General features: G+C 42.2%; 1 protein-coding gene across 1 annotated transcript in view; it reads right to left on the reverse strand.

Moving 5' to 3' along the window:
* Window positions 1-12197, reverse strand: part of trap1 (TNF receptor-associated protein 1) — a 187805-nt gene that overhangs the window by 169306 nt on the left and 6302 nt on the right. Inside the window, exons 5-11 of the mRNA XM_048609730.1 lie at window positions 11876-11945; window positions 11063-11210; window positions 9064-9249; window positions 8151-8289; window positions 6982-7067; window positions 3593-3738; window positions 2722-2794 (exon numbers count right to left, since the gene is read on the reverse strand). Of these exons, the coding sequence (XP_048465687.1) occupies window positions 2722-2794; window positions 3593-3738; window positions 6982-7067; window positions 8151-8289; window positions 9064-9249; window positions 11063-11210; window positions 11876-11945 (848 nt within the window). The remainder of the gene's footprint in view (window positions 1-2721; window positions 2795-3592; window positions 3739-6981; window positions 7068-8150; window positions 8290-9063; window positions 9250-11062; window positions 11211-11875; window positions 11946-12197) is intronic.

Raw genomic sequence — 12197 nt, forward strand, 5'->3', positions numbered from 1 at the left:
AATATTATGTATCAATAGCTTGGAACACAGCATTTTAGCACCCAGCTTCCATATTGCACTGCATTGGCTTTGAATGAGATGTACAGCACAGAAACAGAACCTTCAGTCTAACCTGCCCATGCCAATCTTATTCTTAAATTAATCTAGTCCCATTTGCCAGCATTTGGCCCATATCCCTTTAATCCCTTCCTATTCATTTACCCATCCTGATGCCTTTTAAGTGCTGTAATTGCACCCACCTCTACCACTTGCTCTGGCAGTTCATTCCATACACGCAACACCCTCTGCGTGAAAAAGTTGCCTCTTAGCTTCCTTTTAAATCTTTTCCCTCTCACTTCAAACCGATGCCTTCTAGTTTTGGACTCATTTACCCTGGGGAAAGGATTCTGACTATTCACCCTATCCATGCCCTCATGATTTCATAAAGTTCTATAAGGTCACCCCTTAGCCTCCGACACTGCAGAGAAAATAGTCTCAGCCTATTCAGCCTCCCCGTTTTGCTCAAACCATCCAACCCTGGCAACATCCATGTAAGTCACTTCTGAACCCTTCCAAGTTCCACAATATCTTTCCTACAGCAGGGAGAGGAGAATTGAACACAGTATTCCAGAAGTGGCCTAACCAATGTCCTGTACAGCTGCAACATGATCTCACAACTCCTACACTCAATGGACTGACCAATAAAGGCAAGTATACCAAAGCCTTCTTCACTACCCTGTCTATCTGTGACTCCACTTTCAAGGAACTATGAACCTGCACTCCAAGGTCTTTTTGTTCAGCAACACTCCCCAGGACCTTACCATTAAGTATATAAGTCCTGCCCTGATTTGCCCTACTGGGCAGGACTTAAATACTTAGGGTGATATATGTACCGAATGAACTGCCAGAGGAAGGTATGTCCACAGCTGGTACAATTATAACTTTTAAAAGTCAACTGGATGGGTAAATGAATAGGAAGGGTTTAGAGGGATACGAGTCAATTGCTGACAAACGGAACCAGATTAACGTAGGACATCTGGTCGGCATGGATGAGTTGGACCAAAGGGTCTGTTCTAAGCTGTACACTTGTGTTCTAGTTCAAAAGTGTACCTCAGCCTTTTTTTGTGTTCTTCAATTAAGGCAATCTTAAAAAAAATGTCTTTAAAGAGCTTCAAATCTAATCAAAGAGAAATTGGCAGTTTTCTGAGATCTGTACAACTGTACTCACAGAAACAAATGCTACTGAAAGCTAAGAATTTCTTCCTTTGACTGAACTCTCTGTTATCTGCTGCCATCAGTTGGTTTTCAATTAGTTGCCCATGAGAAGGTGGGGGTGAAAGTACAGTGATATTGCTCCAAGTCTGGATGGTGCGTGACTTGGAGGGGAACCTGTAGGTGGCTTTGGCTGCCATTGTCCTTCTAGGTGATATAAAGGTGGAAAATGCGAGGAAGCATGATCACAGTGCAGTGCAATCACCCCATGTGCACCCTTTTACTCACTGCCCTGCAGAGGATACAAACAAACCCCAACCACACTAGCATTCCACTGCTGCCTTTCCTCTCCTTCCCACTACCTCCGCCGACCCCCAAAACAGCATTAACGCTTTTCCTTACAACTATGCACCAGCAGGTTATGATATAAAAGTGGTAAACCTTATAGCACAAAAGGAAACATGGCTATCAAAATGTCTAGTTGTTTACTTCCTGCAATCCTGACTTCTACCAGTACAGGTATTGCATCACTACTTTACTCAGCACACCATCACCACCACGTGGCAGATACTGCAGAAATGACAGCATTGCAAAATATGCACAAAATAAGACATTTGTTTCACCAGTTCATGACAGTCTCAATGGCTACTGTACTCAATCTTTTTTTAAACACTGTGTAGTGTGACGTGCCCCGAGCTCCTTTAAATCAAGGCACCTTTTCTGGAAACAAGAAAACAATTTTCTTAGTCAAGCTCTCAGTATGAATGCAAAGGCAGGATGCATTACAGGATGTATAAATGCTTAACAAAAAGGGACTTAGGCTCCCCAGTGCACTGACAGATCATCCAGGGAGATAAATCACAGTGTCATCTATTTTTGGATGAACCAGAGCGCCAATTTTGCTTTCCCCCAGCTTCCTTTCTGGTCTCAACAATGCCTCTCTCACTTGACTTCACCTGACGAAGGAGCAGCGCTCCGAAAGCTTGTGATTTGAAATAAACCTATTGAACTATAACTTAGTGTTGCGTGCCTTCTGACTTTGACTCAAAAGGTCATGGGTCTGAATCCCTATCTACAGATCTGAGCACCAGGACATAGGTTATCACTGTGATATTAGATCAGTACCAAGTGAGCTCTGCATTGAGCAAGGCTCAGTACCAAGGTAGCACACAGTGTTGGAGGGGCAATATCAAGGAGGTGCCACACTGTTGGACTGGCATTATTGAAGGAGAAATGCACTGTTGAATAGATAATATAGAGTGACCCTGTGTTTGAGAGATGTGCCTCTTTTCGGACAGTAAATTAAACAAAAGCCAATATCCCACCCCTGCAAAATTCAATAGCTTCTCCCTGCAAAAGCAGACCAGAAAGGATGCCCAGCTCTGGCATGTTCATACTTTATGTTCATATACGTTCATACACGTTGCCCTTTAATGCTGCCACTGAAATCACTAACATTATCACTGGCACAGTATCAAGGCAGATCAATACTCGGAGTGACTGAGTATTTGAACTCAGACATTTGCTCACCTGATCAAGCAGCAGTTGAGCTAGCTCTGTATTCTGGCCTCGTAATTCATTCAGCTTCTTTATCAGGGTGTGACTGAAACAACACAGGAACAGATTAATTAATGAGTGCAATCTCCACAATTCCAAAATAACCATGATCTGGGTTTGAAATTTGTGCTGGGAGGGGGCCTGAAGAAATAGAGATATTGAGAGAGGTGAGACACACAAGGGCCGGGGGGAGGGAAGAGTGCAAGAAGGGATAAAACACCACAAAGGGAAATGTCACCATGGAATACAGATGGATGGAGACGCAGGTAATAGGTATCCTGTCGTACATCACACATTCACATGGGGGAAATGATGACCTAGTGGTACTATCTATTGCTGGACTGTTAATCCAGAGGGCCAGATGATGTTCTGGGGGCCTGAGTTCAAATCCTGCCACGGCAGATGGTGGAATTTGAATTCAATAAATATCTGGAATTAAGAATCTAATAATGACCGTGAATTCATTGTCGGTTGTTAGAAAAACCCATTGGTTCACTAATGTCCTTTAGGGAAGGAAACTGCCATCCTTACCTGGTCTGGCCTACATGTGACCCCAGACCCACAGCAATGTGGTTGACTTGCAATGGCCTTCTGGGCAATTAGGGATTGGTAATAAGTGCTGCCTAGCCAGTGATGTCCTCATCCCGTGAATGAATAAAGGAAGCTAGTACTGTGAATTATATGAGCAGCAACTAAAGACACATAGACACCAATGTATCACACTCAGGCTCTGTCACCTCACCTTCTCTCTCAGGGCATTTATTTGTGCAGAACCTGGGTGCACTCCTCTTCCACACTCTGCCCCTGTACGACATGATCTGGTCTGGCGCAGGCCGTAACTCACCTTGCATTAATTTCCAGTGTCGGCTGCAGGATCTGAGCCCGTTCCTCACTGGACTTGGCAAGCTGCTGCGTGCGCAGGAAGTGCCGTGCAGCTCCCATCTCCAGCACAGTAACCATGGCAGGGTGAGTATCCAAACGTGGAGTCAACTGGTTAACACAGGAGAGAAAACATGTATTGGTTTGGTGACACAACCTAATTTAAGAAAGAGACTGAGGTCCTAATGGAACAGTCACTCTCAGCATGCGGACCAAAAACTAGGCTTCCCACTTTCCAGCCCTCTCTTTACCTGAGATTATCTGTCCCCAATTAACTTTTGAAAGTTCTTGCCCAATACTGTCAAAATTGGCCTTCTTCCAATTTAGAACTTTAACTTTCAGATCCAGTATATCCATTTCCAGAAGTCTGTTCGGGCCCATAGAGTACACACTGACCATCCAAAGCCAAACTATTTCCGTAGCCCCATATTTACCTTGGCTATCCCACCTAAGCTGAACATCTTTGAACTGTAGGAGGAAACTGGAGCACCCAGAGGAAACCCATGGAGACATGGGAAGAACGTGCAAACTCTACGCAGGTAGTCACCAGAGGATGGAATCAAACCGGAGTCCTGAAGCTGTCATGCAGCAGTGCTAACCACTGTGCCGAAAAGTGGCAAAGCAAACGTAATCTGAAGCTGAGAAAGACAACACATCTGGCAAGGCTAAACCATGGGAACACAAAATAAGTGCTGGAACATAAGTGCAGAAGATAGGAGGTTTCTTAAGATCGCATATCCAGAGGTACTTAAAAGTAGAAGAGATTGATAAATGTGTTCAGAAGGCATTGGGAATCTTTATTTGTCTAGGTACAGGATGGAAAAATAGTTAATGATAAGAGTCATATAAAATTATAGGCCATAACACCATAGTTAGACTACGGTGTACAGAGTTGCTCATTCCATTACAGAAAGTATGTGACAGCATCAGACAGCGTAAAGTAGATTTATGAGGATGTTGCCAAGAATGGAGGATTTTAACTGAGGTCAGATTAGATAGGCTGGGGTTGCTTACTTCGGGACAGCGGAGGCTGAGGGGAGATTTAATCAAGTATAAAATTGTTCAGGGACTGGATACAGTGGAAAAATCAAGCTTATTTCTCTTAGCAAAGAGTTTACTAACTAGGGAGAATAATTTTGAAGTAATTTATAGAAAGATTAGATAGGAGTTGAGTGGAAATCTTTTCATCCAGAGAGTGATGGCTGTCTGCAACTCACCACCCGAAAGGGCTGTAGAGGCAGAAACCCTTGTCATATTTTAAAAATATTGGATAAGCAGGTGAATTACTGAACAAGGGTTGTTAACTGCAATTAGTTAAGAAGCGCTTTTCTGACCATCACTGCCACAACAGATCCAACAACCACCTGTGCTGCAAATTTTCAGTCTTCGTGTGGCGCAATAATCTTGCTGTGTACACTCAGATGAAGAAAAGCTGCTTGATTGAGGTTTTTCCTGGTGATATTGCTCAAGAACAATGACATTAACTCTGGCTGTTATAGTCTGCTATATGCTTTAGTGTTCAGGGTTGGTCCTGCACACAACGTCAAACTGGAGCACTCAGTATCATCAACCTGATGCAGCTCCCTGATTCCTCTATCTCTAGCCAGGAAGAGATGCTTATTACAGTCAAGAGGGAATGCACTTGAACATGTATTTATCTTTTGGTGTGTTAAGAGTCAGAGAAAGGGAACTATGAGAAACAGGAGGAAGTTGACTGAAGGAAAACATAGTGTATCCAGGACACAGCGAATAGGGAAAAAAAGCACCCCAAGCCTGTTCCAGCATCCAATTACATTATGGCTGATCTGTATCTTGACATCATCCACATATATTCCTATATTCCTTAGCACTCTTGGCTAACAAAATTTGGTAAATCTTGGATTTAAAATTAATAAAAGAGCTAACATCTACTGTTCAGTGGATGTGAATGCTGCTGAGGAAGCTGCTAATTTCACCTTCAAGGTGGCGTTTATTTGCCTTCTGAAACTGTTGCAGTCCATGTAGTGCAGGCACACTGCTGTAAGGAATGGAATTCCAGGATATGACCTGGTGATATGGAAGGATTAGTGATAGTTCCAAGTTAGAATGACAAGTGACTTGGAGTAAAACCTGCAGCTGGTGGTATTTCCATATGCCTTTTGCCCTTTTTCTTCTGGGTGATAGAGACTGCTGATTTGAAAGGTGCTGTTGAAGGGGCCTTGGATGAATTACTGCAACACATCTTGCGATGTTACACACTAACTGCCACTGTGCAATGGCGATGGAGGGAGTTAATGTTGAAGGTAGCAAAAAGGTGCTGATCAAGGGGTTTGGGATATCTGGTTGTGGGGTGGGTGTTGAGTTTCTCGTGTTGTTGTTGAAGCTGCACCAAATCAGGTAAGTGGGAAGTATTCAATTACACACCTGATTTGTGGATGCTGGAAAGGCTTTGGGGAGTCAAGAGGCAGTTATCTGTAGCAGACTTCCTAGCTTCTAACTTGGTCTTGAGGCCACAACATTTATGTATTTGCCCAGTTAAGTTTCTAGTCGGTAGTAACCCTTGAAGTTGATGATACAGCAATCAGCAACATTAATCACACTGAACGGTAAGGAAAATGGCTGGATTTTCTCTTGTTGGAGGTGATCCTTATCTGGCACTTGTCCAACATGAGTGATATTTGCAACTTAACAGCTCAAACCTAAATGCTGTCCAGATTTTCTGCAGCTAAGCATGAGTTGCTTCAGTATCTGAGTTGTCATGAATGTGCAATGTTCAGGACCAATCATTGAATATTCCCACTTCTGTCTTTATGAAGGAAGGAGGTCATTGATAAAGCAGCTGAAGACCTAGGACATTATCTGAGGGCCTCCTACTGCAATGTCCTGAGGCTGAGACAATTTAACTCATACAACCACTAGCGGAGAGTTCTGCACATTTACCGCCCTAAGGGAAAGAGAAATTTCCTGACATCGCTCCTGCATGACCTGATTTTATTAAGGTTTTCACACAGCCCAAGGCTCCTCCATTAGCAGGATAGGTTTCTATCTACCTGGTCACTTTCAAAACACTAAAAACCTCAATGAACTCACTCTTTGTCCTTCTATATCCCCAAGAATCCAAGCGCAGTTTATGTAATCTCTTTAGGGTATGTCTAAAAAAATGGAAACAGCTCTAATGCCTTCCATGGTTGTGCACATGCAGCAAGACCATGGCATAATCAAAGGAATCACTAGATAGGTCACTCTTGACATTGTCCATTACAGAAAAGGATTCACAAGGACTGAAACAAACACTAGTTCAGAACTTACCATTCAGGGAATTCACCTCGGTCCCTTTGAAAATGCTGAGCTAACGTGGCAGTTTTTGAATATTACCTTAATGTTTGCCACTCGTTCTCCAAGTGCATTCCTCATCCACGCCACTAGCTCCTCAGATTCTGACTCAGACAGGCGCTCTGATGCTGTAAAAGGCAAAAGAGTCAGTGGAACACTAGCAGTGACGAAGTTACTGAAGTAAAATGATTAGAGAAACAGTGTTTTCTGTAGTTTACTCATTGTTTTGTTCTGATGGCTTCATATTTAATTATGCTTATGGACTTGAATTTGAAGGATTGTAGAGATACCTGGATGTTTAAAAAGGATTTAATAAAAGAAAAGTAGAAATTTGTTTAAACAAGGCATTTCTTGAAGGCCATATATTTCAGATAACTGTTGATCTTGGTCACTCGGACTCATTTTAGGGAGTACACCTGACTGTTTTTAAAACTAGGTTTTATGACAATTCATTTGATTAGTATTTTGCAGGTTGGGGATGATTGGGAAAGCCTATTGCTCAGCTTGTGTCTCCTGTTACTGAAGCACCTTTGTGAATCCAGTATGAAATCTAATTGTTCTCATCCTTTATTTCCCTTCAGAAATGAATTATCGAACAAGTGTTTTTTCTTAAAATGAATCGCTGCAGAGTGATGTCTGTTTTTTCCCGTCCATTCCTGTATCAAATGGGTCAGTGCAGATCTGTGATTATGTAGGAGGATATACATTTATTATTTTCAAATTTCAAACAGTATGTTTTAACCAGTCCTGCAGCTTTGTGGAAAAAGTCATATAATAAATTTATTACAAATTAATAATTTCGTGCTCATTAAAGAAACCTGGTTGATTGATCCTTTATTTTAAGTCTAATATAGAGAAAGTATATGAATGGCCATACAGGAAGCTGGATAAAACAATTAGATTGTTGTTGAAACACAGAGTATGGGACTAAAGAAAGATGTCTTAGCCATAACAGTTTGTTTTAAAATGTGACACTCATTCTCTACATCTATTTTTCCAGACTGAAGCGGATTCTGGCACCTCCTGGCAATAGATCAGACACCCAGTGAATGGGAAAGTGGCAAGAGTGAATAGGAAGTGGCACACATACACACGCAGATGTAGAGTGACAGAGAGAGACATAGAAATAAAATGTTACTGTTTGCTCACAATGGGATTAATCACTAGATGTGGGTCCAAGTCAGTCTAAACTCTACTTCAAGACATTGTACCTGGCCTGTTGCCCTCAAACTTCTCCTCCTTATAATGATCTACCACAATGTCAGTCTCCACAGAAATTAGCTTTTTCCTGTCAAATTCCCGTAAGTGTAGTAGAGTCAATTCATCAAACTGGTCGTAGCAAAACAGAACCTATCACAAGCAAACAAGAAAAGCACAAGCTAAGGTTAAAAATGCTCACAAAGTATGGCACTGATATACACAGTTGAAATATAAAACAAAGCTCAGTTCTCTAGCTGCTTCAGTGCATAAAGGCATCCATGAGGTAATCATTCAAACCAAATGGAAAAGTTCCAAGCTACTCCCTGGACTGTATGGGGAGACTGGGAAATAATTAATTTAAACCTATTGGGGCATGGGATTGGGGGTGTTGGGGCTGGTGTGGAAAACCAGATAGATCCACAATCTGTTGTGTTGAGACCCTCACATAATGCTTAGCTAACAAGGGAATGGGGTGGCACGGTGGCACAGTGGTTAGAACTGCTGCCTCACAGCACCAGGGACCCGGGTTCAATTCCACCCTCGGGCAACTGTCTGTGTGGAGTTTGCACATTCTCCACGTGTCTGCGTGGGTTTCCTCCGGGTGCTCCGCTTTCCTCCCACAGTCCAAAGATGTGCAGGTTAGGTGGACTGGCCATGCTAAATTGCCCGTAGTGTCCAGCTTACATGGAAGAGCAGCAACAAAGCATCAATCTGCTGAAGGTGAACACAGGTTTTCTTTTTGATTTATGCTGTCAGTGCAGCTGAACAGAATTTGAGTGCTGATGGAAATCTATTTGGTAAAACAAACAATATCAAAGAAATCCAATAAGATATGCTGACACCCAACATTAGATACAACATTCAAGAACAGTGAGGGGAACAATAACAGGCAAACGTTTGGAAACTCTCGTCCCTCCTCCTCACCTCCATTTCTTTCTTCTTCATGGCTTCGAAGTATGGCGAATATTCTGCCAGATGACGATTTGGGGCACACAAATAATAAATATTCCGGCTCCCTGCTTTCATTCGACTGGCATACTCAGGTAGACTGGTCACCTGACCCGCCGGCAGCACAGATGATTCAAATCTCAGCAGTTTTCCAATATCTTCCTAGATACACAAGGGAGACAGTTAAAATAGCAACTCAGCCAAAATTATAAAGACAGCCTCAATGGCCTCAGGCACAGATTAAATCAATGCAAAAACCAGAAAACCTGAATTATGCAGAATAGGAGACTCAAGCTGTTTTGATAACCAAAGTGTTGTTGAGCAGTATCCTGAGCTGGGTTGAGTCCCACACGCTTGATCTGTGAGACACCCAAGCAAGCACAGAATCCAGATTTGTAAAACCAGAAAACTATTACAGAACAGGAGAGCGTGCTGCCCATCAGGTCTGTGATCATTTTTTGGATTGCTGGCTCTCAACCCCCAATTTTTTTCTCCTTAAAATAGTCCTGTCCTCAGCCACTCCCTATGGAAGGATGTTGTTAAAATTTACGGGGTGCAGAAGTTTCTGTGCTGTATAATTCTACAAGGATGTTGCCAGTGTTGGAGGGTTTGAGTCATAGGGAGAGGCTGAATAGGCTGGGACTTTTTTTTTTACCCTGGAGAGTCAGAAGCTAAAGTGTCACCTCAGAGATTTACACAATCATGAGGGGGATTAATAGCCAAGGTCTTTTTCCAAGCGTGGAGGTGTCCAAAACTAGAGGGCATAGGTTTAAGATGAGAGGGGAAAGACTTAAAAAGGACCTGAGGGGTAACTTTGTCACGCACCACGTGAACGTATGGAACAAACTGCCAGAGGAAGTAGTGGAGGCCGGTACAATTACAACATGTAAAAGGTATTTGGATGAGTATATGAACAGGAAGGGTTTAGAGGGATATAGATCAAATGCTGGCAAATGGGAGCAGGTCAGAGCGGATGAGTTGGATTGAAGGGCCCGTTTCCACGCTGTATGACTCTAACATCTTTCCTGCATTTCCCTATTTAGTTCTGTAGAATTTAATTAGTTTATAGGAGATCTGCTCTCATTCTTCTAAACTCCAGTGAGTAAAGTTCTAACTGATCCACTCTCTCATTACAGGTCAGTCCAGCTATCCCAGGAATCAGTTTGGCAAACCTTTGTTGCACTCCATACCAGAACATCTTTCCTCAGATAATGTGTTCAAAACTGCACACAACATTCTCAGTGTAGTCTCATCAAGGCCCTTGCATTAAGGCATCCTGCTGCTGTTTTCGAATCCTTTTGCTATGAAGGCCAACATACCATTTTCCTTCTTCACTGCCTACTGCACCTGCATGCTTACTTTTCAGTGAATGATGGACAAGGACACCCGGATCTCATTACACCTCTCTGTTTCCCAATTGGAGAACATTTGCCCACTCTCAACCTGCTCAAACTCAGTACAATACTTTGGTGAGACCACACTAGGAGCACAGTACATAATTTTTGGTTTCCATATTCAAGTTTATACTTGCACTGAAGGTTCAGAACCTACAATTAGAGAAAGACTAAATTGAGCCTGTAGTGTTTTGGAGTTTGGAAGAATGAGATGTGATCTTGCTGAAACCTACAAAATTTGATAGGAGCTTGACAAAGTAGACATTAGGAAGTTTTCTCCCCACCTCGGGCTGATTAATGCACAGCAAGAGGACACAACTTCAGGATAAGGAAGTCAATCATTTAGGATTGGGACAAGAAAAAATAAGAAGACTTCATTCAAAAGGTTTGGAATTCTTTGCCTCAGTGGGTTGAAATTTTGGCCCTACATTGAAATACAAATCACCTGTACACACAGACTTCTACTCAAGGAAGGGCTGAAAAGTCATTTAGAAAATACACATCCCTGCACCATACAAAATCAAATCAGGAATTTCAGTCATTCCTAACCACCGACGAATCAAGAGCTCAAGCCAGCAAACCTTCACGTCCTGCTCAGTAGTTGTCACAATCCCCTCACGCAAGAACAATCCATAATCCTCATAAAACTTCATGAACTTTTCAGGCTCTTTTTTCCCCTGGTCCAGGAAGAATTTGATGAGTCGTTGTTGCAGAACATCCCGCAGCTTCCTGCAGACAGCAACAAAAATCTTTTGAGTTACACATCAGCCCCAACTGTGTGGCTGAATTGCTTCTGTTCTGGGTAAATTCATTAAACAAGCCAAGTTCTCCCAATCTGACTTCCAGCCTATAATCAGTCAGCAGAGGGCAGCAGTGAGAGCTTTAAAACTTGTAATTTTTCATAAACCGAATGAAAGTTAACCCTAACTTTTTGGCAATAAAGCCCAAAACTTTCAGAACCAGCGTATAATACTGGGGATGAAATGTATATAGTTGCCACATTACAAAATGAATAAATGCTGGATAATTAATACGATTTCTTTCGTATAGCTGACTTTTATGATACTTCATAGAGAATGTTATTTTTGGATTTGGGCCCAAATCAAATACGCGTGCCAAACCCTTGAAAATATTACTCGTTAGAAAGCAATCCTATGACTTCTAGTGTAAAAAAAATTACTTTTACATAAATACACATGGTTTACAGAATAAAGGTCACCCTGGAGCAACTAACAGACTGGAATCTGTTCAAGGACTTCACAGATCAAACAATACACTGGAATTATTTCCTTCCAGGACAGAACAGCCTGCTTGATTCACAATCCATTGACTCCTTAAATCACCAGCACACAAGCGGCTGAAGCATATGCTGTACACATTCCAACCCTGCGTACCTGATGAGCACACTCTCCTGTAGCAGCTCTCTGCTGAGGTTCAGTGGGATATCTTCACTGTCAACAACACCTACAAGCAAAGGAAATGGTATGAAAAACCATGTTTAGTAGTCCTGATTAGCAGATAACTGACTAGAATCAAACTTTAATCGCTATAGTGAGGCATTGTAGACAGTGCAAGTTTAGGCTGCTACAGTCACTGTAAAAGAAATTGGACTTTTTATTTAAGATAATAAAGTGTAGAGCTAGATGAACGCAGCAGGCCAAGCAGCAGGAAAGCTGACGTTTCGGGTCTAGACCCTTCTTCAGAAAATTTCTGAAG

The sequence above is a fragment of the Rhincodon typus genome, chromosome 21, assembly GCF_021869965.1.
Source record: "Rhincodon typus isolate 14 chromosome 21, sRhiTyp1.1, whole genome shotgun sequence".
Lineage (NCBI taxonomy): Eukaryota > Metazoa > Chordata > Chondrichthyes > Orectolobiformes > Rhincodontidae > Rhincodon > Rhincodon typus.